Source organism: Mesoplodon densirostris, chromosome 1, assembly GCF_025265405.1.
Source record: "Mesoplodon densirostris isolate mMesDen1 chromosome 1, mMesDen1 primary haplotype, whole genome shotgun sequence".
Taxonomy (NCBI): Eukaryota; Metazoa; Chordata; class Mammalia; order Artiodactyla; family Ziphiidae; genus Mesoplodon; species Mesoplodon densirostris.
Window position 1 is genome coordinate 39,836,228 of NC_082661.1, and position 22,118 is coordinate 39,858,345.

Sequence of the window (22,118 nt, forward strand, 5' to 3'; positions counted from 1 at the left end):
TCTCATTTCTCATTTTTTCCCACACTGTAAGTGAAAGAAATGACCTTTTGGCTTCTAACCATATGTCTTTGAAGTGAGCTTCTCAAAGACATAAAAATTGGCCCAAACAGAAGCTAGGTCACTTAGCCTTGAGATATTTATAGTGAAACATTAAGCAAATTTAGTCAAGGAGACCAGGGACCAAATAATCAAGCAGTATATTAATCCAAAACATAGGCATATCAAAATTATCAAAATACATATTTGAGGTGTGTTATAACTAAACAATAAAAACTTAGTTGGCTCTCTAGAGCTACTAGTCTAGTTTTGGGAGAAGCCCTCCAGTTCTGGCTTAAAGAGCAGGAAAAGCATTTCCTAATGCTCAGAAAGACTAGGAGAAATCTGCCATTTTTTATTCTTGTCTCTGTTCTCTAGCGCCCCAGGCCCCAGGAAATCCTGCCAGCCCAGCAGTGGCAATGACTACAATGGGCACCAAAATATCTGCGAGTGGGGAACCTTCCTCTAAGGAGAAGCTGTGGTCTCAGGAGAATAGGCATAATGCCGGTTGCTTTTTTTTTCTGTCCATCTACTGACTGGCCCTGGACATGGCACAGTCCCAGTGAGTATGCAGCAGCACAGGATCACTGAAGCACTAGCTTTATGGCTGGAAGGCTAAAAGAGGAAGTCTAAGAAACCAGAAAGTACCAGAGATCATGGAGACGGAGGAGCTCAGGAAAGTAACAAAGTTGATTATAAACACCTAGGCTCACCTTCAAGCTGCACAAGGGTGGATCTGATCCTGAACAGTATACCAAAGACTTTGAAGGATATACCACTGCACATGTCCCAGACTGATCACTGTGCGTGGAACACATAATAGATAGCTCTGAACAGTACCGCAAATATTTTGAAAACAAAATTGACGTTGAAACTAGAACCTACAGGAGTTTGGTTGAAATTTGTGGCCTGAATACAACCAGCTCTATTGCCTGCTAAAACAAAAAATATCAATATTCTCCATAGGATTTAAACAAAAGCCAGTCTTATATTATTTTTTAATAGAATTTCTAGTTGAATTTTTGTTTAAAGCTCACTTGGCCAAAAAGTTTGCTTTTATGTTGCCCATACTTTATTTTATTTATTTATTAAAAAAATTTTTAACATCTTTATTGGAGTATAATTGCTTTACAATGGTGTGTTAGTTTCTACTGTGTAACAAAGTGAGTCAGCTATATGAATACATATATCCCCATATCCCCTCCCTCTTGTGTCTCCCTCCCACCCTCCCTATCCCACCCATCTAGGTGGTCACAAAGCACCGAGCTGATCTCCCTGTGCTATGCGGCTGCTTCCCACTAGCTATCTATTTTACATTTGGTAGTGTATATATGTCCATGCCACTCTCTCACTTCCTCCCAGCTTACCCTTCCCCCTCCCTGTGTCCTCAAGTCCATTCTCTAGTAGGTCTGCATCTCTATTCCTGTCCTGCCCCTAGGTTCTTCAGAACCTTCTTTTTTTTTAGATTCCATACATATATGTTAACATATTTGTTTTTCTCTTTCTGACTTACTTCACTCTGTATGACAGACTCTAGGTCCATCCGTCTCACAACAAATAACTCAATTTCATTTCTTTTTATGGCTGAGTAATATTCCATTGTATATATGCGCCACATCTTCTTTATCCATTCATCTGTCGATGGACACTTAAGTTGCTTCCATGTCCTGGCTATTGTAAATAATTCTGCAATGAACAGTGTGGCACATGCAGAGTCTTATAATATTTTAAATGTCTGGGATATAATTAAAAATTATTCAGCATACAAAATAACAAGGAAAATCTAAACTCACATGGGAAAAGACAATTCAGGGACCAACACTGAGATGACATAGATGCTGAAATTAGCTAACAAAAGCTTTAAAGCAGTTATTATAAAAGCACACCAGGAAGCAAGAGAAAGGAATGTAAAGAAATAGAAGATATGAAGAACTAAACTGAAATTGTAGAACTGAAGAATACAATAACTAAAATAAAGAACTCATTGGATGGACTCAATCATAGAATAGAGATGACAGGGGAAACAGTCAGTGAATGTGAAGATAACTCAACCAAAATTATTCAATCTGAACAATGAGAAAAAATAGGGGGTGGGAAAAAAATGAACAGCACCTCAGAGACTAGTGGGATGAAACCAAAAGATCTAATATTTGTCATTGGAGGTCCAGAAGAAGAGGAGAAAAAATACAATGCAGTAAAAAATATTTGAAAAAAATGACTGAAAAGTTCCCAAATTTGGTGAAAAACATAAACTTACAGGTTCAAGAAAGCTCAGTGAACCCTAGACAGGATAAACCCAAAGAAGTCCATGCCCAAGTACGTCAAAATCAAACTGCTGAAAATTGAAGGCAAAAAAAAAAAAATCTTGAAAGTAGCTACAAAAAAATGACAAATTACTTACAGGGGAACAATTCAAATGATTGCAAATTTCTTATCAGAAACCATGGAGGATAGAATTAAGTGGAAAAACTTGAGGTGCTAGGGGAATAAAAACAACAACCTCCTCAACCCAGAATTCTAAATCCAGCAAAAATTCCTTCATGAATGAAGTTCAAATAAACACATTCTCAGAGAAGAAAAACAAAGAGAATTCATTGCCAGCAGACCTGCTCTAAAGAATTACTAAAGGAATATCTTTCGACAGAAGGGAAAGTATACCAGAAGGAAACTTGGAACATCAGGAATAGAAATGGTAAATCTCTAGGTAAATATAATAGACTATTCTTGATTTCCAGTGTATGTTTTCAATGCTTGCAAATGCAATACACAACTACAACATAAAGAAGAGAGTGTAAAGGGATATAAACGATTCAAAGATTTCTACGTCCACTTGAAGTGGTAAAATATATTGATTCTAAGCAAACTGTGGATAATTAAATATTTATATTTTAATCCCAAGAACAATCATTAACGTTTCTTTTACAAAGACATATAGTCAAAAACACAATAGATAAAATTGAATACAGTTGACCCTTGAACAACAAGAGTTTGAACTGCATGGTTTCACTTATACGCAGATTTTTTACAATAGTAAATACTACAATATTACATAATCTGCAGATGCGGAACTGCAGATACGGAGGAACTGGATACGGAGGAACTGTGTATACAGAGGGTCAGCTATAAGTTACATGAAGATTTTCAACTGCATGAAGGGGCAGCACCCCTAACCTTCATGTTGTTTAAGGGTCAACTGTACTAAAAAATGTTCAACTACCTCAAAATAAGGCTGGAAAGGGAAAACAGAGAAATGAACGAAAAAAAACGAAACCAAGAGAAAACAAATAAAATGGCTGATCTATATCCAAATATATCAATAATTACATTAAATGGAAATGGTCTAAGTATACCAGTCAAACATACAGATTGGTAGAATGGATACAAAGAACATGACCCAGCTACGTATTATCTACAAAAAAAATTTAAATATATTGATATAGGTATGTTAAAAATAAAGGGGTGAAAGAATATATGACATGTGAACACTAATCAAAACCAAGTGGGAGAAGCTATATTAATATCAGACAAAGTAGATTTCGGAGGAGAGAAAATTACCAGAGATTAATAAGGACATCACAAAATGCATGAATTATATAGCACAGGGAACTCTATTCAATACTCTGTAATGGCCTATATGGGAAAATAATCTAAAAAAAGAGTGGATATATGTATATGTATAACAGATTCACTATGCTGTACAGCAGAAGCTAACACAACATTGTAAATCAACTATGCTCCAAGAAAAATTATTTTAAAAAAACACACATGAATTAAAAACTGATAGAACTGAAAGGAGAAACAGACAAATCCACAATTGTATTTGGAAACTTCAACATTCCTCTCTCAGCAATGGATAGAACTTGTAAACAGAAAATCAGCAAGGATACAGAAGAAATGAAAAATACCACCAACCCAAGTGAACCCAACAGATATTTATTGATTAGTCCACTCAACACTAGGCAAAATACATATTATTTTAAATGAACATGGAACATTCACCAAGACAGACAATATCTGGATCATAATACCAGCCTAAAAAAATGTGAAAGAATTGAAATCATACACAGTATGCTCTCTAATCATAATAGGATTATATTAGATTTAAGTAATAGAAAATAAAGAAAATCTCCAAACATTTGTAAACAACACACTTCTAAATAATCTGTGGGTTAAAGAGGAAGTCAAAAGGGAAATGTAAAAATCTTTTTAATTAAATAGAAATGAAAGTACAACATAGCAAAAATTGTGGGAGTCAGCTAAACTAAAGAGGGAAATTTACAGCATTAATTGCTTATATAAAAAAAGAAAAAAGGTCTCAAATCACTGATCTTTTTTTTTTTTTTTTTTTTTTTTTTTTTGGTACGCGGGCCTCTCACTGTTGTGGCCGCTCCCGTTGCGGAGCACAGGCTCTGGACGCGCAGGCTCAGCGGCCATAGCTCACGGGCCCAGCCGCTCCGTGGCATGCAGGATCCCCCTGGACTGGGGCACGAACCCGTGTCCCCTGCATCGGCAGGCAGACTCTCAACCACTGCGCCACCAGGGAAGCCCAAATCACTGATCTTTTAAAAAGTATTTTTTAAAAAAGCAATTAAACAGAAGAAAGGAAATAAAGCTAAGAGCAGAAATGAATAAAATTGAAAACAAAATAGAGAAAAATCCATAAAATAAAAAACTGATTCTTTGAGATCAATGAAATCCATAAAACTCAATGAAATTCATAAACAAAAGACACAAACTATCAATATCAGGAATGAAAAAGGATATCACCACAGACCCTATAGACATTACAAGGATAAGGGAATACATGCATAAATATGACAACCAAGGTGAAATAGACTAATTCCTTGACAACAAACCACGAAAACTCATCAAAGAGAAAATAGATAACCTGAAGAATCCTATAACTACAGAGAAATTGAATTCATAGTTAAAAGGCTTTCAAAAAAATTTTCCTGGCCTAAAGGTAGAATTCTATTAAACATTTAAAGATGAAATGATACTACACAAACTCTTCCAGAAAATAGAACACCAGGAAACACTTCCCAACTCATTTGTATAAAACCAGCATTACTCTGATACCAAATACTGTACAAAAGACAGTACAGGGGAAAAAACTATAGGTTAATATCTCTCATAAACATTGATATGAAAGTCAAACACACTGAGCACACTGAGTCCAGAAGTATTTTTTTAAGTATATACTACAAACAAGTGGCACTTATCCTGAAAAGGCAAGGCTGCTTCAATATTTGAAAAATCAGTCAGTGTAATCCACTATATTAGTAGACTAAAGAAGAAAAACTAAGTACATAATCATATCAACTGATACAGAAGTAGCACTGGAAAAAATTCAACATCCATTCAAGATTTTTAAAATTCTCAGCTTACTGAGATAGAAGGGAACTTCTTCACCTCATGTACAAAACGCCAACATCTAATGTCACACTTAGTGGTAAAATACTGAATGCTTTCCCCCTAAGATCAGGAACAAGGCAAGGATGCCCTCTCTCACTGTTGTTATTTGACATTATACTATAATTCTTAACCAGTATAATAAGGCAAGAATAAGAGATAAAGGCATACAGATTGAAAAGGAAGAAATTAACATGTTCTTATTTGCAGATGACATGATTGAAACCAAAAGAAGTGACCAAAAAACAACAAAACCCAAGAAACTCCTAGAACTGAGTTAAGTACAGTCACAGGACATAATTTAAAAACACAGTAATAATTATATACCTGTATACCAGCAGTGAACAATTGAAACTGATATTTTAAAAACAATACCATTTACAATAGCTCCAAAAATATTGAAATACCTAGGAATAAATTTAACAAAACATTGACAGAACAGTATCTATATGCTGAAAACTAGAAAACATAAGTGAAAGAAATCAAAGACCTAAATAAGTGGAAAGACATAGCGTGTTTAGGGACAGGAAGACTCAACTCCCCAATTTGATGTACAAATTTAATTCAATTTCATGAACTATCCCAGCAGAATTTTTCGAGATATAGGCAAGCTGATTCTAAAATTCATATAGAAATTCAAAGGCACTAGAAAAACCAAAATAAGTTTGAAGAAAAAGAATAAAGTTGGAGAAATCATATTACCAGATTTTTAAGTTGTACTATAAAGCTAGATTAACAAAGACAGTGTGGTACTGGTGAAGGGACAGTCACTTAGATCAGTGGAATAGACAGCCCAGAAACAGATCCATGCTCATATCCATGCAGATATAGCCAACTGATTTTTGACAAAGGCCCAAAGGATTATCTTTTCAACAAATGATATTGGACCAATTGGACATTCATATACTTAAAACTGAAGCTCAACCTTAATCTCACATTTTGTACAAAAATTAACTCAAAATGTATCATAGATCCAAATATAAAATATAAAACTATAAAACTTTTAGAAGAAACCTTTAGAGAAAATCTTCATAACCTGGGGTTAAGCAAAGAGTTCTTACACATGATACCAAAAACATGATCCATAAAAGAAAAAATGATAAGCTGGACTTAACATTTAAAACTTTATAAAAGACACTGGTAAAAAAATAAAAAGACAAGTTACACACCAGAAGAAAATATTTGCAAATCACATATTGACAAAGGCCTTATATCTAGAATATATATATTCTAGATATATATATTTGAAGAGCCTGTGTTCATACTCATGCCCTGTTCCCAAATTTTTTAAAATTTAGAAAAATTGTTACCTGGATTGTTAGGGCTCCTTAAAAGCAAGAAAAACATGACAAATTAACACTGCTGGATTTACAACCTACTTTATAAAAGCATTATTAGAGAATATCTTTTGAGTGCTATGGATCTTTTGAGGCTCTCGAACTTCAAATATATATTTGAAGAATTCTCAAAACTCAACAGTAAGAAAACAAACAACCAATTTAAAAATAAGCAAAAGACTTGAACAGACATTTCACTGAAGTGGATAAACAGATGGCAAATAAGCTGTTAAAAAAGATATTAATATTGTCAATGATTAGGGAAATGTCAATTAAAACAATAATGAGATACCTATTAGAATACCTAAAATAAAAAAATACTGATAATAACAAGTTCTGGTGAGGATACAAAACAAATCAAATGCTCATACATTCTCATGGAAATGCAAAATGGTATAGCCATTGGGGAAAACCGTTTGGCAGTCTCTCAAAAAGTTAAAAATACTCTTATATCATATGACCTAGCAATCCTACTCCTGGGTATTTACTTTAAGGAAATGAAAACTTCTGTTCACACAAAAACCTACACACAAATGTTTATAGAAGCTCTATTCACAATTACCAAAAACTGGAAACAACTTAAACGTCCTTCAACAAATGAATGGACAAACTGTGGTACATCTCTACAATGGAATACTACTCAGCAATGAAAATGAATGAACTACTGACATATGCAAATCTCAGATGGATCTCAAAGGCATGTTAAGTAAAAGAAGCCAGTCTCAAAAAGTTATATACCGTAGGATTTAATTTATATATGACATTCTCATAAAGATAAAACTACAGTGATGGAGATTAGATCCATGGTTGCCAAGGGTTAGGAGGTAACTACAAAGGGGTAATACAAGGGAGTTTCTTAGGATAATGGAACTGTTATATATCTCGACTGTGGTTATATGAATCTATCGTATTAAATTCATAGAACTGTACACACATGCAGGTATGCACACACAATCAACTTTACTGTATGTTAATTTAAAAATAAAACTGTAATATCATGTACTGCTGTCTTAACATTTGAAAACAATTTTTATCAGAAAAAGTACATGAGAAGATAAAAATTCAGAGGCATTCATCAATTCCTTCTCAATTATATAGCTGAAATATAAAATGAACCATTAGAAGCCTAGTCCTGCTTAGAATGGAGCTAGATATTGCTTCTAGTCAACATTTTACATTCCCATAAATCAAATCCATAGCACTCAAAAGATATTCTCTAATAATGCTTTTATAAAGTAGGTTGTAAATCCAGCAGTGTTAATTTGTCATGTTTTTCTTGCTTTTAAGGAGCCCTAACAATCCAGGTAACAATTTTTCTAAATTTTAACAAATTTGGGGACAGGGCATGAGTATGAACACAGGCTCTCGAACTAAACATGCTGGTTCAAATTCTAACTCTGCTACTTACTAGCTATTTGCCCTGGATAAATTAATCTCTCTGTGCCTCAGTTTCCTTATCTGAAGATAATAATGCTTATCACGTAGGGTTATTATGACTGAGAATTAAATGAGTTAATATATGAAAAGCACTTAGAACAGTGCTTAGCACATACTAAATACCATATCGGTATTTGTTAAATAAAGTGCACTACGTTCTTGTCCATTTATAACTATATGACCTTACAGATATGCCACATTATATATGATTTAATACTCAATTTTATACTCAACTGGAATACTCAACTGGAATAATAATAAACTGGAACCAGTTTATTAATTAATATGATAAAGATTTAATTGTAAGGTTCTGCACTTAAATCTCTCCCTCAAAACTGTGACAGGTACAGTATGCAGGACTCAAGCTTTGACTGCAGCTCTAGTACAAAAGACAAACAGGCTTTAATTAATAGCAAATTCAATAGGTATTAAAAGGGTGGGTTGGGCTTCCCTGGTGGCGCAGCGGTTGAGAGTCCGCCTGCCGATGCAGGGGATGCGGGTTTGTGCCCCGGTCCGGGAAGATCCCACATGCCACAGAGTGGCTGGGCCCGTGAGCCATGGCCGCTGAGCCTGCGCGTCTGGAGCCTGTGCTCTACAACGGGAGGGGCCACAACAGTGAGAGGCCCGCATACCGCAAAAAAAAAAAAAAAAAGGGTGGGTTTCAGGAAAAGGAAGCTAGTTTGATCCTAAACTGTGTTGATAAATCTCTAGTATCCACACTGGTCACACCACTCTTAAAGTGTATATACCGTTCTAGATTACAAGCTTAATTGATTTACACACTTAATCTGTGCAGCCCCAATGGCAAGAATCAGAACCACAGAAAAAGTTCTAGGGGAAAAGATTTAGGCTCAGTAAAAGGAAGAACTAACACTGAAGAGTTCTCCAAACATGAGATGGGCTACCTGAACAGTTGGTGAATTCCATGTCACTGGGAATGTTCAAATAAGCTTAATGACCAGTTGGTGGGACACTGATGATCACAACCACCACAATCATTTACTAAATGCTTATTATGTCTGTCCCAGGTCCTTTACATACATTATCTTCAATCCCTTCACCAACTCCATCATGTAGTCACTATCCCCATTTTATAGGTGAGAAAACCAAGGCTCAGAGACGTTAAATAAATTACCCCAAACACACAGCTACTAAGTTGCAAAGCTGTGATTTGATCCAGGTCCTCTAATTCCATAGCACACATTCTACAGTTCCACACTGCCTTTGGTTGAACATTCACTGACTTTAATATTCCTTTCAATACTGAGAGAGCATGATTCCTTGAAATTATATCTTTCTAGATATATATATCTAGACCTTCCCTAACTATTTCTATAACACTGGAGCAGGTGTCTTTATCAAGGTAAAAGATGCATCTTACCTGTGTTAATGTTGGCTTGTTACTTCTATGAGAGAGATGTGTTCCAAATTAACATACTTCCCAGTATGTCAAAAGACAATGAAATTAACAATCAATTGGACTACACAAAACAGGTGTGGAGCATCTTATTCCTGAATTTACTTCCTAGAGGATGAGATTTTATTTAAAAAAGAGGAAAATGTTGTTTCTCTTTTAAATAAAAGTACAAATGAACACACAAGCAGAGATAAATCTATGTCCTTACCTCTCCACCCTTCCTCTTTGGCTAGCTCTCAATTAAAACATGATTCATGAGAATCTATGTGAGTGTTTTCACTATTTGTTATAGTAATCTCTCACTAACTGGGGGTAGTGATGGTTACATTCCAGAAAAGTGCCATGTTAGATAAAACCCTCATTGGAAAGTTCGATAGGGAATTCTGAAGAGAATAAAACAATAAAGTTAGTTATAAAGTAGAAAAAGAATCTTTTCCCTAGGTTGTTCACAAGTTCATATTCTGAAAGCCATGATCTTCTGTGGAAGATGGAATTTGTATTAACCACACTTCTTTTTTTTAAAGTTCTTGATATAGCCCTTACTGATATTTAATGCTTTGGTTTCAAGGAACTAAACTCAACCATACATACAAACATAGAGATCACAGATTGTAAAATTTAAGCATACAAATACAAAACCACATTGTAGGGCTTCCCTGGTGGCGCAGTGGTTGACAGTCCGCCTGCCGATGCAGGGGACACAGGTTCGTGCCCCAGTCCGGGAGGATCCCACATGCCGCGGAGCGTCTGGGCCCGTGAGCCATGGCCGCTGAGCCTGTGCGTCCAGAGCCTGTGCTCCGCAACGGGAGAGGCCACAACAGTGAGGGGCCCGCGTAAAGCAAAAAAAAAACACATTGTAACAAAACTATGACAGGCAAAATGGTAGCTGACAAGGTAGTACAGTACACAAGTCTTGTTAGAAATTGTTATAATTTCTTAATATGTTAAAGTATACTCTGAGTTCAAATTTAACATTCATTTGTTGGATTCTAAAGGGGAGAAAATTTAAACAAAAGTTCTCCCACATACAGGTCAGAATGAACGAATCACAGAATCACGGAATTATGAAGTTGGTAGACCTATTTCAATTTCAGAGGCAGAAACCCAGAAAGGCTACCTAACATGAGACAGGTCACAGAGCTGTCATTGAGGACTGTCATAATTTAGCATTTTTCAAGTACTGTACTCAATAATCTACATCTTGCACGCTTCAAACTATTTTGACAGAGGCTGTTTGTTTGTTGTTCACCTGACACTCTGTACTTGGAAATGCTTTACTGTGTTGGGCACAGAAACGGAATTTGGGGATGATCATTAAAATGGAGTGTCATAGATCCCCACCTTCCTATGGAATGAGGAGGAAATGCTGTCCCTCTGCAGAGATTTTTTAGTTGTCTTCTGTTTTGGGCTATGAATGTGTATTCGTGTGCTAGAAATCCTTATGATTCTCTCAAGTGAAGACATATGATTATTTACTCCCCCCCCCCAAAAAAAACAATCACTGTATTTCATGGGTTTTTACCATTCATTTAAACTGTTTCTCTGTTTACTTCCAAGAGTCCCATGGAAGTAGTCAGGGGAGGCTCCTTGAATACTAGTCTGTGAGGACAACATGACAATAAACTATGGCAAGCCAGTTTATCTAGCATAAGTAGTATTGAATGATGGATGGACTGGAGTGTGGAAGGTGGAACACTGCCCAGTCAGAGGTTCAAGAATATCTAGACAGAATTCTAACGCTGCTTTCAGTTGGTTAAAGAATCATTATAGCATCTCTTCAGCTTTTTGCAAAACACCAAAGGGGAAGAAAACACTGTTGGGGAGTCAACCTCTTTGTCTCCTTTCCTTTACTGTCCTTTTTTTCTGATCTCTCGTTTACTGGGGAATTCAGAAAATATAAAGAAATGGGTGTGGGGCATGTCTCTGGCTCTAGGCCTTATATGGGCATTCAGAGCTCTCAGAATGGTTCTGGCATTTAAACTTAATATGCAGCAGGCTAGAAAGGAGAAAGGTTTGTGGAACTCTACCAGGTATACTATTCTGAAGTTGAATGGACTTTGAGCACTGCTAACTTCGTATACTTGATTTGTTTCCTGCACTTCTCTAACTCAAGTTACATACAGACTTTTTTTTCCTTACCCCTTTGTTTTGTTTTTCTGTTTCCAGAAACACTAGCAATAAACAGGTGGGGAGGGCAAATTTAACATTAGCTTGCTAGTACGCTACTGTTGGGCCTCTCTAAGATGAAACAAGGTCTAGTAGACATTTCATCCCTAAACATCTAAAATTAGCAAGATTTGCCCTTGCCTTTGGAAGCCATGCACTCAGTCTCTAAACAGGATATTCCATTTCTTTTGCTCAGTAGAACTCCCCCAATTTTAGGAGCATTTCCATGAGTTGCACATAGTAAATATTTTTTTAAAAACATGTTATGTTCAAATGAATGAAATATTGTATGAAGAATAGCAGCTCTGATGTTATGATAGTCCTCAAGGGTAACAAAAAGGTTGTAGTTTGCGAAGAAATGATAAGACATGCAAAGGATTGACCTCTAAAATCTCAAATCTGGTTCAGCATCTCACTTTCATCCGTTGAATTAATTTCTTTCTTCTGTGCAAAAGTCACTCGGCAATCTAAGTAAGGAAGTTTTCCCAAAACAAATAATGAATGGAGATGAAAGATAGGTTAAACCTCTACCTTAAAAAAAATCAATAGTTTTATGAAGACTTGCATTTTCACAAGACATTTGAGTCTTCAGAACTCCACGAGAGCAAGAATTGTAAGCTCAATATATGGCTGTTATTAGACAGAATGGGAACGACAGCCAATATTAATGATGGTCTTCAGTGAACTGAGAAATATCCAGATAGTCATTTTCATTCATTGACCAATATTTTAAACTTATTTGTCTGGGGGGTCACAAGGATGGAATCTTACAGGTTTTATATAACTATCATTAATGGTTTATAGAATACTAATCAGTAAGACTCACTCAGAGGGGTGTATTAAAACTGAGAATGAGAGAACTAAGAGTTCAAAGAGTCAGAGGCATAGCCTCTTCACAAGTCAGAGAAGATAAACATTCCCAGACAAGATGCCACAGTTGACAACTTGAGAGGTGAAGTCCTCATGCAAACACTAAGGAGATATGAAGGAATCTTTGTCCATACAGGGCTTCTGGAAATGAAAGAATATCACTTCATAGTATAATGAAAATAACATCTGAGGTATTACAATGGCATGTTTATTGAGCACTTGCTAAGTGCTAGGCATAGAGCTCAGCACTTGCCATGCACTGTCTCATTTAATTCTCAGTGCAACTCCATGGTGTGAGTACCCCTTTTGTCCCTGTATTAAAGGTGAGGAACTTGAGGCTTAGAGAGCTTAATAACTTGCCCAAAGTCACAGAGCTAGTAAATAACAGATCTTACATCTAAAGCCAAGTCTGTTGGGTTGCAATGTCCATGTTTTTAAACCCTATGGATACCTGATGGGACTGGTCTCTGGTGGACACATCAGGAACAGACCTGTCATGACAGGACAATAATATAATTATGGTCAGTAAAATGGTTTGATTGCACATGTCCTTATCTTTGGACCATTTGCCTTTCTTTCCTCTTTTTCCCTCCCTGGTCACTGTAAATCTATTAGAATGGTGCCTGAAGAGCTTCATTCAATATGTCAGATTGGTGGGGGGAATCAGTTAATTAAAACATTTGTTAAGCCCCTCCTATGTCCTAGGCATCCTCTTTTTTCAAGAACTGCACATCTGATAGGAGAATACAGAAACTTAAACCCCAATTATAATTCTGTGAGATGAGGACTATGCCAGTGCTATGGACACAAATTTTAGTCCTTAGAAAATAAAACATCTTGAATTCTTCTTGTCCATTTTAGTTTCACTTATGCTACAAGGTTACTAGTTATTCTGGCTAATAGAGAAAAGGGGGTGGGGGAGGTTTCATGCAATCTTAACTTTTAAAATGTTAAGCACAAGCTTAACAAAAAGTATTATTTTCCAAATACTTTCAAGGGCATTTTCCTAGAATCAGGTAAATGAGAGCATGCAAATGACCTACTTACGGGAAAAAATGCTCCAGGTTATAAAGGATGGGAAGCCAAGTGCATCCTGGAAACCACAGCATCTGGTCTTGTTTTATGCTTCATCTAACAATCTGCTGTTACAGGAATTGAGAATTAATGTCTCAACTACTGTTTCTTCTATTTTGACTGATGAATTCATATCTTTGTTATTCTTACCCAATCTCTCCCAACTCCTCTCCCATTAAAAAAAAAAAATCATATGGAAGGGCATTTAGAAAGGGCCCAAACAAATCCTAGGGAGCTTACTCTTTCATTTATGCCTTAAAGCTCTTGCTAATGTAAGGTTGGTTACAGTAGGGTTAAACATCTTCCCAAGCAATTCCCTGGTTTGATCCATCCTGACTTTCCACAGATAGTATCACCTGAACAGTCCATTTTCAGTACTGTATTAAAGCTAAACAACAAAATATTGCAGATGTAAAAGAAATATCTAAGTTCTAGAAAATGTTTCTTGGTAGCATAAACTGTAAAAAATGTACAACTGGCAGTAGTGCTTGAGAAAAAGGATTATGAAGCAATGTAAGACTGTTTGTGGATTAGTGCTACCCTGATAATATGAGAAAATTACATATACACTAATTTCTATATATACTCATTTTAAATTATGTACAAAGTTTAAAAACATAAAAGCATGAAAAGTAGATTTACAACAATATGTTCTTTGAACTTTGCTGTTGAGTCTTTTTAGCTCTTGTGCTTTTTATAGAATGAAGCTATCAATTCATCTTTCCACTCCTTCCAATCTGTTGAAATTTTAATTTTCCATTATTTTTGCCTTGATTCCATCTTACTCTTTCTGCTGGGGCTTCAAGCACCTAATCTTAGCCTTTCTCAGTGCTTTCATGGCTTTAGACACAGCTTCATATTCTTGCTTTTCTTTCCCCACCCATTCTATTATTTAACTTATCAAAATAATATGATTATTTTTTCCAATGAACTATTTTTAAAAGAACCAAGGTTACCAAGTGACTCTTATGCTGGTGAAATTACTGCTATATAATTTTATCTATTTGTTGAAGCTCTGCTCTTTCTAAATCACTGTCAAGTGAATCATTTCTCATGTGCAATGAAAAGGGTCAGGTTTACCATGTTTATCCAAAGATTTCAGATTTGTTTTTCCTTCCAAAGACACTTTATTCTGCATCTTGTCATGAGGCTTCCTTGCCTTGATTTCCTGATGTATCCCAGCTGGCTTAATGGATCAGCTAACCAGATAGGCTTTTGGGGCTGGGGCAGAAGAGATTTTTGCAAAAACACATCTAAAATTATCACTGACTAGGGCAGAGTTTGTCAAAGTGTGGTCCCAAACTACCTATAACCAAATCATCTCAGATGCTTATTCAAAATGCAAATACCTGGGACAAAACCTAGAGCAGTTAAATGGGAGCCTTTAATGCTGGGACCTGTGAACCTGCATTTTGCCAAATTGTCCAAGTGAATAGACTCACAGTGAAATTCTACAGCTCCTAATCTAAGGCATCCTTTCCCCTTCAAGGGTCCAGTGCAATAATTGACCTTAGCTACAGAGCAAACTTATCACACCTCCATTCAACTAACAAAAACAAAGGAAAATTCACTTCCCTGAGGAGAGAACTGCCATTAACTGCCTTAAGAGGCATTAGTTTAAAAACAAACAAAAACTTTCTACAGTAAATATAACTATTTTTAATATCTTGATTCTGACATCACGGAGGGAAGGCTCAGAAGGTCTACCAAAAATCTGTTGTAATAATTTCCTGATTAATATTACATATAATGAATTATTTATTGAGCCCCTACTGTGGGCCAAATATGGTGTTTTGTGCTGCCAGGGATTATATAAAGCTATCCTGGGATGAAAAGCGTATGTTCACTCAGCTCTATTCTGGAAGAATAGCTGATTTAGTGATTGCTGGAAATGAATGTACATGGTATATGGGAAGGCAGTCATTTGATGTCTTAGGGCCCAGACATAGGAGGCTTCCTAAGGATTTGCTAAATGAATATTAGGTCCAAAAAGTATAGATGTAGGTACTCAGTTTATAGCCAAACCACTGGAAAAGGAATGAGCAGCAATATTTATTTGAGGGCATGTAGACTCCTTATGGTCAGTCTTGATTACTTTACCCACAATTTCCTTTCCTGTGCAATCATACCGCAGATATTAAGCAGATGAATTGAGTCTAGATGCAACCATACTGAGAGCTCCACCTGATTCTAGAGTTCATTTAGGATGTCCCTAGTAAGGTGACCAACTACTCATGGCTTGCCTGAGACGTTCCCTGTTATTAGCATTTGAAGTCCTATGTCCTAGAAATCCCCTTAATGTCAGACAAACTGGGTAGGTCGGTTATCCTGGCCCTTAGAGAAAAGCAGGTGAGGCTCTTAGTTGACCCAGTTTCACTCAGTGGATGATGGAAATCCATTACCATCTTGAATTACTCAGCTCATTTTCCTTACCACTGGGTATGATTATCCTCACGAGCCGCAAAACCTAAAGTTCTTTCCTTCAATAACCTCTACCTTTGAGCTCTGTCAAGGCATAGTCCCACGAGCATCCCAAGCAATGACTCAGATTGAGGATAATCACTGGGACCCAGTGGAGAGTCTCTTCTAAGACTGCTGAACACATGGCTTGTGTTTACTTGTAAATATTATCCTGGTCTCATAATCATTCTGAGATGAATAATCAGACTAGCACTCCCAAACCTAGCTTCATATCAGTTTTTTTAGAATTTATTTTATGGCTGTAGACACACAAAAATAGACAAAAAGGCATGGATGCAAAACAAGAACCACTTACCGTATTAGATTCCATTCTGATTCTTGTCAATAAACCCAATCAGTTTTTAAACATTCGTGCATTCCTGTCATCCCATCCTTATCCTTTAAAGCCTTAAGATTTTGTCATTTCGTGGTCTTACCTCTTTCACCTAGATTTTAAAATTTAACTGGTATCAAATTTCAAAGAGAGAATGTAAAGTGTAGGATTTGAATCAGATCTAGGTCCCAATGAAATTTTGCCACTTCTTAGATTCATGAACTTAAAAAAGTTTACCGCTCTAAGCTTTAAAATTTGCTCATCTATAAATAATAAATAAAGAGAAAATAATGTCTATTTTAGAGGATTGGGTTTTTTGAGGAATTCAGGTTATGGATGTGAAGCACAAAAAAGCATATTGCCTGACACCTAGTAGACATTCAGTAAACTGTAGCTATGATCATCACTACAGTATCACAAGCTTGTAACAAGGGTAGCATTCACTACATTCAACAATCAGGCTGCAGAATTTTAGCCATCAAGGATGATGCCTAAAGCAGAGAGGCACAAACTGCCTTCCCGAGGAGCGTAGTAAGAGGAACTGTCCCATTACTTCATAGTCTCACCGCCTCTGTCTGAAGGAAGTGAAGCTTCTTATATCTGGGGACAATGTCTAACGTCGTCTCGCCCCTGGCAGCCTCTGCTCAGGAGGCGCTGGCTTTCAGATTTGCTCCCTGGGGACCTCTGGTGCCTCATCTCTCATTCTGCAAAGGGAAAGAAAGGGGTAAAAGAAAAAGGGAAGTCACCGAAGTGTAAAACCTGTTACCAGATGCCCTCTTTTGTCCCTACTACCAGGCCTGCCCCGGTAGGCTGCAGAATCGTTCCGCAGAAAGATTTTCAGGCGCCACCCCCAGGTGTCCGTCGGAGCAGACAAGGGAGAGGAGGGTGAGCTCACCCTAAAAACTGAAAGACAGATGGTGAGGGGTGGGGGGTTGGCCATGCGCGTCAGAGCTTTGGCTAAACGACAGAACAGCAGCGTGCGGGTTTGCAGCCGGGGTTGGAGCGGCGGGCGAAGGGCGTAGGTAAGGATCAAGCAGAAGGGAAAGGAAGAACTTCTTTGCGGGGAACACAGAACACACTTTGCACTCTCACGAAGGCTCCCGGATTTGTCAGTGTTGCGACAGGAGCCCGCGAGCAGGGCACGGACTTTAAGTGACAAGCGCCTGCCCCAATTCCATCTCCGAGACTCAGCTAAACTCAGAGGTTCCGCCCAGCAGAGAGCAGGTTAGGAATCTGGAGCGTGACCCCACTCCCGCCGAACACCCTCGCACCACTTCCAAAACCCGGAAGCGCGCCCCTCCAGGCCCTCGGCCGCGGTGGCGCATGCTCCTTGCGAGGGGGCGGGCCGCGACTCCCCCCGGAAGCGTTCTTTCCCAGGCGGCGTTTCCTTCCTGTATGAGGCTGCTAGGGCCTCTTGCGGCCGCTCTTCTGCTGGGGGGGTGAGTAGCGGGTTTTCGTGGGGCTTCGTGGGACGGGCTCCCTAAAGTCCCTAAAGGACTGGCTCGGGTCCGGGGAGCCGAGTGGGAAAGGTCACCGTGCCGTCCTCCCATGCCCCACCTCATTGCCGCCCCTCAGCTTCTCGCAGCCCTTCGTATCCAGCGGATTAACCTCCAAGGGCGTCCCGGGCTCCGCCTTGGCTTTCGGCCCGGCCTAGGCCCTTAGGTCTCCGTTAGCGCTGCCCCCAAGAGTTAGGCCATTTCCAGGAAATCTCTGTAGGCAGACGGGTCGCTGCGGGGGCTTGAGGTCGTTCCGGGCGACCTCAGAACCGGGGTCCTAGGCAAAGACGGACAGAATGAAGCGGGTCTGATTGTCGCACAGGCACTGCTACCACCTAGTGCAAAAGTGAAGGAGGTTCTTCAAGCCTAGGCACGCTTTCGCAGAGGATGGTGGTGTTAATAATAACCTGTCCTTTATGTGAAGGTTGGCAGGCTTTCATTGTCATAGGCTGTGTTCATAGGGCCTTGATGTCTGCGAAACTGGGACTTCTGGGGTTGAGAAAAACTTTGTAAAACACTGCGGTGAATTAGAGAAATGCTATGGTATGAATACTCCACTCTTGGTCCTTAACCTGTCAGTAAGCTGCTCATTGACGAGGTGGTACGATTTTTAATTTTTCTACCCTGAAATGGAGAACTCTTTAAAATGAAACTATCTGGTATCATATTTGCCTAACAGATAACTCTGAATTACAGTGTTTTGCCATATTTCTTGTACATGGCACCATCTATGTTTATGTGTATATTTGTGTATTTGTTGATCCTGATGTTGATACAGAATTGAAATACAGTCCCTACTGTTGTATGCATGTGCAACTTTTATTATATATTCTGCTGTAATGGTATTGTTACCGTAACGGCCTTACATTGCAGGCATATCTATGTCATATGAATGATAAATGAGTGTATAATAAAGTGTATACAGTTACAACCTACAAGGAGAAGTTTAAGTTTCCTTTCAGTATTTTGAAGTCATTTTAAAAGAAGTATGACTGTTTTAGAAGTGGCTATAGGTCCAGAGTACTGTATTGCGGTTAATAATTTAATTATAGTAAAGTGTATAGTTAACAGAGGTTTTGTGTCTTGATTTTTTTAATAGATATAAAAACTGTTCTCTTGATGACTGGGAGGTACTGATAGCAGTCCTAGTTCATGTAGTTCAGTGAACATCCAGTAGGTGGCAGTTTTATCGCTACTCACTCAAACTTTAAATAAAAGAAAACATTTTATTCGAATATCACTAGTTTAAGTTAATAAATCTTTATTTTGCCTGTTGGTTTCTTCTCATCTGTGAGTATTACTCCCGCATAATGATACCACATATAACAACTGCATTTTCAAATTTACTGTGTTGGAATAAAGGCTAGGGAAGACAATTTTTCATTTCCTAGAAGGAGAGTATTGTTAACCCATCTTTAGGAATCCATGCTGATGGAAGAAAGCACAATTTGATTTGTTACATGAAAGATTTTAACCAAGTGTCTTCTTTCTAGCTTCCTTTTTTTGTTGGTGGGGTGGTTGGTTGTTCTGGCTTCATTTTTAATAAGATAATAACTGTACTATGCATTCCTTGAGTAAAGTAATTGTGTCTTAGCTATTATTGTATACCCAGTATATAGTAGGCTTTCTATATACATGATCAGTAAGTGTTTTATTGTATGAATTGAATTATTTAACATCCCTAGGCCAAAATTTCTTTATCCAGAATGAAGGCTTTCAGTTATTTAGTTAAGTTTAAATTAAATAATGTATTATTGTGAAGTGAATGTCTCCCAGTAATGCAGAAGGTTGGAATCCTTGACTTTTCTTTTGGAAATCTTCCAAAATTCTGGCAGCAATTCTGTTGGAATGATTGAAGAGAATCTTTTTTTTTTTTTTTTTTGCGGTATGCGGGCCTCTCACTGTTGTGGCCTCCCCCGTTGCGGAGCACAGGCTCCGGACGCGCAGGCTCAGCGGCCATGGCTCACGGGCCCAGCCGCTCCGCGGCATATGGGATCCTCCCAGACCGGGGCACGAACCCGTATCCCCTGCATTGGCAGGCGGACTCTCAACCACTTACGCCACCAGGGAGGCCCGATTGAAGAGAATCTTTAACTGAATAGTGCTAGTGCGAATAGAAACAATAATTTTAGAGCTGGAACGACCATAGATATTAGTCTATGAAGTACCTAATTTTCACCTGTTTCTGAGCCATCTGTACAAATTTTGTTTTATTCCTTTTCACATGAATGCAAAATATACTTTTTTTTCCCCCTGAGTCACATAGCACTGAGCACACTCCTGTGCTGCTAGAGAATAATGGCATTATTTGAGGCTGAGATTCTATCTCAAAATGTGATAGTCACATCATCCATAAAAAACTTATTCTACTGGGTGGTCATTGCCTTTGATACAGGTGTGCATGCCTCCTGTAAGCCAAGCTGTGGTTGATGTAACTGCTTAGGCATATGTGTAAAAGTAGACATGTTGCCTCCTTTTTTCCTCATTATCTTGAGTAAGAGCTGTATAGTTGTGGGTCAAACATTTTGAAGATTCTGTTGTTTCATATTTAGCTAAGTTGTTGGAAAGAATAAGATGGCTCCAAAAATTTCATGTCACTTGTTAGTTGAGAAAATAGCATGTATACATTTCAGCAGGCCTTGGAAGCCTTTAAAAGTAAGTATGAGGGAAAAGTTAGTCTGTTCACAGTTTGAATTTCACTCAAAAATTACCTGGTATACCATCACATTAGTAAAGTATTTCATTGTTGGGCTGCCTTTTTTCAGTTGGATAAGTGTTATAGTCATTATTTTTCTAGGTTCCCTGACATAATTATTTAAAAGCTGATTAAAACAGTAAGTGCTTTAAGATGTTTACTGCATTTTTCAAATAGAATTGTTCTCTACTTATATGAGCTTTTAGAAAAGTTTATTAAAAATTCTAATCTCAGTTTCCAAGAGGAGATTAAAATGTGTTTATTTACATTTTATTTACTTAACATTTAAAAATCCATTTCTCTTTAAATAAAACACTTTTTTAAGGTAGGTAATGTTGAATTTGACTAGAAGTTTTTCTTGCTTAGTTTACGCTACCTATCAGTCTCCTGATTTTAATGAATCTAGTTACTACCTAGTGGCATTTCTGTTTGTTTTTCAAGGTTAACAATCAAGATGGTACATGCTGAAGCCTTTTCTCGTCCCTTGAGTCGGAATGAAGTTGTTGGCTTAATTTTCCGTTTGACAATATTTGGTGCAGTAACATACTTTACAATCAAATGGATGGTAGATGCGATTGATCCAACCAGAAAGCAGAAAGTAGAAGCTCAGAAACAGGTATGATTAAAATGTTTGAGGATCATTTTTCTTGTAGCTAGCAAATATTTTCCCATAAAACTAAGGATATAGTGGAATTAGAAATTAATAAGAAATTCCATAAGACCCATGTGGAAATGTGTTTTTATGTAATATTTAATTTCATTATTCCTAAAAAAAGTATTTGTTTCTCAAATCCTTTTGACTGTATAAGCAACTTAGAAGAAAGAATGATTAAGAATAAAAATATTACAGCATTTTGTTATGAATAGCCTAATGAGAATATTTTTGTCAGCTTATAAGTGAAGGAATCTAGGTAAAATTTTTCAGCAGACTAAACAAAAAATTTTTTCTTCAGTAATGGTATACATTGTGCTTTGTGAGACATTTGAAATGTTTCTGTTTTGTAAGTAAGTTCATTTGTGTCATATTTTAGATTCTATATAAGTGATATCATATGATATTTGTTTTCCTCTGTCTGACTTATTTCACTTAGTACCATAATCTCTTGGTCCATCCATGTTGCTGCAAATGGCACTACTGCATTCTTTTTTATGACTGAGTAGTATTACATTGTAAATATATACCACACTTTCTTTATCCATTCATCTGTCCATGGACATTTAGGTTGCTTCCATGTCTTGGCTATTGTAAATAGTGCTGCTGTGAACATTGAGGTGCATGTATCTCTTTGAATTATAGTTTTCTCCAGATATATGCCCAGGAGTGGAATTGCTGGATCCTATGGTAACTCTGTTTTTAGTGTTTTAAAGAATCTCCATACTGTTC

General features: G+C 37.4%; 1 protein-coding gene and 1 long non-coding RNA gene across 4 annotated transcripts in view; one reads left to right on the forward strand and one right to left on the reverse strand.

Moving 5' to 3' along the window:
• Positions 1 to 8,747: 8,747 nt before the first annotated feature.
• Positions 8,748 to 17,840, reverse strand: LOC132492698 (uncharacterized). Of its 3 annotated transcripts, none has more exons than XR_009532854.1 (5): positions 17,623 to 17,840; positions 17,110 to 17,247; positions 13,723 to 13,814; positions 13,071 to 13,166; positions 8,748 to 12,272 (listed from the first exon to the last, which is right to left on the reverse strand). It is a non-coding gene; the product is annotated as an uncharacterized LOC132492698 (long non-coding RNA). The 3 variants fall into 3 exon arrangements; XR_009532857.1 differs by having other exon boundaries at positions 13,723 to 13,817; positions 17,097 to 17,247; XR_009532853.1 differs by having other exon boundaries at positions 8,749 to 12,272; positions 13,723 to 13,817.
• A 65-nt stretch (positions 17,841 to 17,905) lies between these two features.
• The window catches only part of ATAD1 (ATPase family AAA domain containing 1), a 53,839-nt gene continuing 49,626 nt past the window's right edge, over positions 17,906 to 22,118 (forward strand). Inside the window, exons 1-2 of the mRNA XM_060102462.1 lie at positions 17,906 to 17,982; positions 21,176 to 21,350. Coding sequence (XP_059958445.1) covers positions 17,939 to 17,982; positions 21,176 to 21,350 — 219 coding nt within the window. The 5' untranslated portion in view covers positions 17,906 to 17,938. The remainder of the gene's footprint in view (positions 17,983 to 21,175; positions 21,351 to 22,118) is intronic.